The 5,962-nt window shown below is 54.6% G+C and overlaps 1 protein-coding gene across 1 annotated transcript in view; it reads left to right on the top strand.

Annotated features, from left to right (window-relative positions):
* The window catches only part of PTK7 (protein tyrosine kinase 7 (inactive)), a 17,125-nt gene that overhangs the window by 725 nt on the left and 10,438 nt on the right, over positions 1-5,962 (top strand). Inside the window, exons 3-10 of the mRNA XM_018567937.1 lie at positions 77-179; positions 327-517; positions 1,222-1,372; positions 2,232-2,362; positions 2,448-2,714; positions 3,255-3,539; positions 4,683-4,799; positions 4,889-5,038. Coding sequence (XP_018423439.1) covers positions 77-179; positions 327-517; positions 1,222-1,372; positions 2,232-2,362; positions 2,448-2,714; positions 3,255-3,539; positions 4,683-4,799; positions 4,889-5,038 — 1,395 coding nt within the window. The remainder of the gene's footprint in view (positions 1-76; positions 180-326; positions 518-1,221; positions 1,373-2,231; positions 2,363-2,447; positions 2,715-3,254; positions 3,540-4,682; positions 4,800-4,888; positions 5,039-5,962) is intronic.

Below are 5,962 nucleotides of genomic sequence, written 5' to 3'. Positions count from 1 at the left end.
AGAGACCGTGTGTGGTCACAAATCACAATGATGAGGGGAAGACGCTTCCATTAATGCTGCATTCTGTCTTTTGTAGGGATCGAGAGCGGAGCGGTGTCCTTGCAGAACCCGGGCAGCATTGCTGATATCCAGAGCCTGTCCCCGGTCACTTTGCGCTGTCACATTGACGGTCACCCGCGGTAAGAATGGCGCTGCTCGTGTTGTGGATTCATTGAACACGGCTCCCCCATTGCTGACGCTTTGGGCCGGAGTGGCTGCATCTCAGAGGCGCCCAGTGTGCCATTGTTATAGTAATCCTTGTGTGTGGCATTGGGGGGTCTATACAGCCCGCTATGTCAGTGGTACAGAGACTCCACGTCACTGACAGACGATGGCCAGTCCTATTCCATCAATAACAAGGAGCGCAGTCTGACCATACAAAGCGCGGGGCCCGATGACAGCGGCGAGTATTACTGCTGTGCCAACAATGCCGCCGGAGCCGTCTGCAGCAACCGCAACTTCACACTCAACATCATCGGTGAGAACCGGCCACTTATCTGCTATGTCCACCCAGAACTGAACGTATTTGTGGAATGCTGATGGTTGTTGTCCTCTGTGTTACTGCTCATTCCGGATACCGATCATGGACCCCCCTTCCCCATCCCCCCCCAGAGGTTATATGGGCACGTTATACTCCCCTTGATGTGTATCCAGAAGGAGAGGGTGGTGTCTGTGGTGCCCATAACCAATTGGGTACCAGCACACGTTAAAAGATGAGATCCAGTTAGCACCCCCAGTGTGTCACCCCCAATAATCTCATTTCACTCTGAGCTTCACTACCCCAAACCCTACTGTCAGGTTCCAGCTACATTGCTGACCCCATAGGGGCAGACAGCTGACACTGATGTAGGAGGAGGTAGGAGGGAGGGCGCGCTGGGTGGGGGTGGTAGCAAGGTGGGAGGGCTCGCTGGGTGGGGCTGGTAGCAGGGTGGGGGTGGTAGCAGGGAGGGCTCGGTGGGTGTGGGGGGGTGGTAGGAGGGGCCTGGTGGTTAGGGAACTTGTGGTGGTAGAATGAGATCTGTTGGCAGTGCTGGGAAGGGATTTGATTGGCTGATGATGAGATACGAATCATTTTCCTCTGATGTAGAGGAAGAATCTCCTCCTGTATAGTGTCTGCTGTAGTAGAGGTTGCTCGGGGGCCGTTCTCATTCCGCTTCTCTCTCCTTGCTCCTCCTTTTGCAGATGAAAGTTTTCCTCAAGCTGAGGTCACTCCGGAAGATCAGATTGTCAGTAAGAACGAATCCGCCATTTTCCACTGTAGATTCAGCGCTGTGCCGCCTCCTGTACTGGAATGGTTCTTCAAAGACAACAGCTCGCTCGTGAACAAGACACGGTGAGAAGAGGGAAGGCCGAGCCCACATGGTGGTTGGTGGGGGCCAGCGATAATGGTAGATGGGGATGAAGGGAACCAGAAGACGTCACCAGTTGTATGGCTGAGCCCCCCCGATATACAATGCTGGTCATCCTTCCTCACGGAGAATTGGCCTCGGCTTGTGGGGCTCATTGTCTCCACGGATCAGAACGTTTCATAGGGCCGAATATTTCTGCCATCCCCATTCTCCCATATAATTGCCACCTTGAGGGGAGGAGCTCTCTCAAGCCTAGGCGGGGCTTATTCCTCATCAGTCCAGCTTTGACCTCCTATGGGGAAACAATATTTAACTTCCTTCATTGGTCACATAAGAAGTGACAGGCTGGCCGATCTTCACCAGCGGATGATCTCCATGAGCCCTTCACAAGGTTCTGTCCTTCTAGAGAATTACAAATGTCAGCAGCGGAAAGTCAATAGAGAGAGAGGAGTCTCTGGAGGATGGAACATGGAGAACCTCCACCATGTCCTCCAGCTCTGCCCCTCGTCTTCTGACTTTCCTGAACCCAACAGAAGCTCCTGAACTTGGAGAATCCCTTTTATACCCGTTCTAGTGATGCCTGAGGTCCACGCTGCTTCTCCGGGGACAGTGAGAGGGATGTGCCGGCATTTCCCATCTTTAGATCTGTGCTCTGGGAATGGCTCCTCTGTCTCTTCTGATGCCGGAGAGAGTCCTCCATGGAGGCCGCATGCGTCTAGTGTGTTAGAGGAGGCAGCTTCTGCTTCCAGATCCTCACTCTTCACCGAGGTTATTGGGATTGAACGATGGAGCCCCCCCTGTGTGTAACCGGCATCCCTTGTTGTGTTCCTCTTCTCCCCGCAGGGTCACAGTCTTCCAGAATGGCTCCCTTCTCATCAGCTCTGTGGGTGTCCGGAATACCGGCACCTATCGTTGTGTGGGCACCGGACAACGGGGCAAGAAACTCGCTCTGCAAGCAAAGCTTAGCCTGGCCAGTAAGATCTCCTCCTCTATACATGAGACGTGGCGATCCTCTCTCTGGTCTGTCCGTGTAATGACTCTTCTGCTTTCTTCCCGCAGAAATCGAGGATATGCCCCCCTTGTCTCCCCGTATTCTCACTGCAAGAACGTTGCAGCACATCGCCTGCAGGCAGCCAGACGGACTGCCGCCCCCTACTGTGTGGTGGACGAGGAGCGGGAAGCGGATTCCGGAGCAGGGCAGGGTGTACCGGACTGGGAGAGAATTGGTTTTCAGCCCCATAATGGAGGAGGATACCGGCGTGTACACTTGCCACGCTGCAAACAAGGCGGGCGAGAGGCGACAGGATGTGGAAATCACTGTGGCAAGTAAGAGAAGAATCCGGCCATTGTTTCTAGGCAACACTAATACATTCATTCACCCCGTGCCCATCTCCTGACGGCACCCACACATACCATCGACCTGCACCCATCTCCCGACGGCTCACACTCAACTCCATCTCCCGACAGCACCCACGCAGCCCATCTCCCGACAGCACCCACGCAGCCCATCTCCCGACAGCACCCACGCAGCCCATCTCCCGACAGCACCCACGCAGCCCATCTCCCGACAGCACCCACGCAGCCCATCTCCCGACAGCACCCACGCAGCCCATCTCCCGACAGCACCCACGCAGCCCATCTCCCGACAGCACCCACGCAGCCCATCTCCCGACAGCACCCACGCAGCCCATCTCCCGACAGCACCCACGCAGCCCATCTCCCGACAGCACCCACGCAGCCCATCTCCCGACAGCACCCACGCAGCCCACCGCCTGATTCCCTGTTCTGTAGCTGTGAACCTCTGATCCGGCGCAGGACCCCCTCCTATTGGCCTCTGTACCTGACGATGTTGTGTTGTCATTGCAGCGTTTCCTGAGTGGGTGGAGAAGCCTCAGGACACGGCGATGGATGAGGGGAGATCCGGATTCCTGCACTGCGTCAGTAAAGCATCTCTGCAGCCGAGCATCACCTGGTACCGCAACGAAAACCCCATTCCGTCAACCAGCGAGGTGCGGGAATCCCGATTCGAGGTCTTCCAGAACGGGACACTAAAAATCCTGAGTGTGGACGTGTACGATGGGACCGTGTACAAGTGTGTGAGCAGCACGCCCGCTGGCAGCCTCGAGGCTTCTGCCCGTGTCACCGTACTGGGTGAGCATGCCGGCAGTCACGTGTCACTAGACCTAAAAGTCACGGTCCTTGGAAAGTACCTATAGAAAGATCCGGGAGCCAAAAGACACGAGCTCCACGTCCCTGATTGTAGAGTCCGGAATGACTTATCATAGAAACCCAACCAGGGGGTGTAGATCTCCATCAGGGCTCATAGTGGTGTAAATGGTGGATCAGGTTCTCCAGTTGCGACTTCAGCAGCTGAGAGCTCTCTGTCATCTTCATCCCTTTCCTCACCTACAGGCAGAAGTAACGCCCCAGAATAAAGAAAACCGGGCCCCCAGGAGCTTTTGCCTATAACGAACATCATGGCACACTTGCCTAGCACAGTGATCCGCGATTCCATCTCTACTAGGGATGCACTGATGCCGGGTTTTCGGTGTTTCGATACTTTGCTTTCTGTACTCATCGATACCGAGTACGGATAGCGGTGCTTCCGCTGGCATGGGGCCGGCTTCCCAGGCAATCTGATTACCCGAGAAGCCGGCTTCATGTTGTCTGGCCGGCTTGATTGGCTGGGAAGCCGGTTTCCCGGCCAAGCACAATCAACATCGAGCCTGCTTATCAGGAGGCGGATCATTACTGGCCACCCAGCTTCCTGATTGCACGGGAAGCTGGCTCCATGTGCCCCCCCCACTGCACTGCCGGTCAGAGGAAATCTTCATCTGACCGGAATTTCCGGTATCGGGGAAGGTATCGGAGCATTTGGGTGACTACGAGTTCTTCCCCAAATTCTTGCTATCGATTTTGGAGTCTTTGGCCCTCTTGATTGGTGACTCTCGCGTATGTGCGTGGGAGTTGCTTCGTCCCGCCATGTGCTGAGATTGTGCACTGAGCTGCGCATGCGTGGCCCGCGGTACACTGGGAAAGACATAACACAGACTGGCCGGGGAGAAGCATTGATGACAGAACAGATGTCACTCTACAGCCACTTCCAGCCCTGATGAAGGGAGAACGTTACAGTCCCTGACGTGTGGCGGCGTTCTGTATATTTATATTGTAAAGCGCTGCGCAAACTGGCGCTCTATAAATCCTCAATAATAATAATTTCTGGTGTTTCGCCTCTTTCTTCCCTTACACTTGTTACAAGTCTGAGACCTGATCGGAGTTCATCGTTTATTTCAGAGAAACTGAAGTTTACTCCTCCCCCCCAATCGCAGTGCTTGGAGCTGAGTAAAGAGGTGACCGTCCTCTGTTCTGCAACGGGGCGAGAGAAACCCACAATCCACTGGGCGAGAGCAGGTGAGTGCGGCCCCCGGGCCATTGAACATTTCACCCTTTTTGTTTGCCTCCGTGGCCCCTGACAGGAGTCTGATTTTCTCTTCTGGCAGATGGGAGCAGCTTACCCCCTCATGTGGTTTCTGAGGCCGGTCTCCTGCGCTTTCACCGGGTCACCCGGAGCGATGCCGGGAATTACACGTGCATTGCCTCGAACAGCCAGCAGGGGGAGATCAAAGCCTCGGTGTACCTCTCTGTAGCAGGTAAGTGCTCCATTGTGGGAGGCAGAAGATCAGACACGCTAATCTGCCCGCCCGCCCGGTGTTCTGAGGTGACGGAGACATCGGAGATCATTCCCATCAAATTCTGGGTTTCCCCTCGGAGGAGTTCTGGAAGAAAATGATTATTATAGAATATGACGCAGAGAATATCGCACATTCCTCGCATCACGGTGTGTGAGCGTTGCTCGAGGAATCATCTGCTGTTTTCTTTGTATTCTGACAGCGGCCGCCGGACATTTTCCGACCTCCTTTCATTGTCTGATGGGGGGATGCCGACAGCAGCACCCACACATAGCTTATCCAGAACCAGCCAGAAGTCGATGTGTTCCCTACTTCAGTTTCTTTGGGGGCATAGCCCCCCCCCTTATAATTTATGATAATTTATGCAGATTACAGACATCTTTGTTCCCCTTGGCAGTCCTGGAGGGACATTCTCTCCTGCAGAGTCCATGTTGATGGCGGCCGTCATAGAGGAACCTTCTTTTGTCCAGTAGTATTGTGACTTTCCATAGGACAGAAGTGTAGCCAATGAGCCGCCGCGTCTGTGTGTCTGGTTGTATCTCGTGCCGCCCTCCTAAGACGTGTTGTGTGCGCCATTCATTAGCTCCATCCTGCATGGAGCCGTATTGGGGAGTGTGATGTCTACCGTTATCGGCGCATCCCTGGTGAGCAGCTCCCCGCTACTGACAGGTGGGCGCTGTGTAACCTGGTTGTGGCGAGCTCCTTATTTTCTGGGATGGAGCAGATGAGATCGCGGCACAGAACGGGCGCTGGTCGGGCACACTGCAGAACCGAATGGCACTGCAGACAATCGCCGACTTCCTAACGCAATGTTTATCATGCAGTCGTTGTGATGTCATTCGTATCTTGGCTGCATTCCTCGTACGTCACATTTCTACATTCTCA

This window comes from Nanorana parkeri, unplaced genomic scaffold, assembly GCF_000935625.1.
Source record: "Nanorana parkeri isolate BGI_ZX_2015 unplaced genomic scaffold, ASM93562v1 scaffold1119, whole genome shotgun sequence".
Taxonomy (NCBI): Eukaryota; Metazoa; Chordata; class Amphibia; order Anura; family Dicroglossidae; genus Nanorana; species Nanorana parkeri.
Note: the sequence above shows the minus strand (reverse complement) of the source record. Positions and strands in the feature narration are given on the sequence as shown.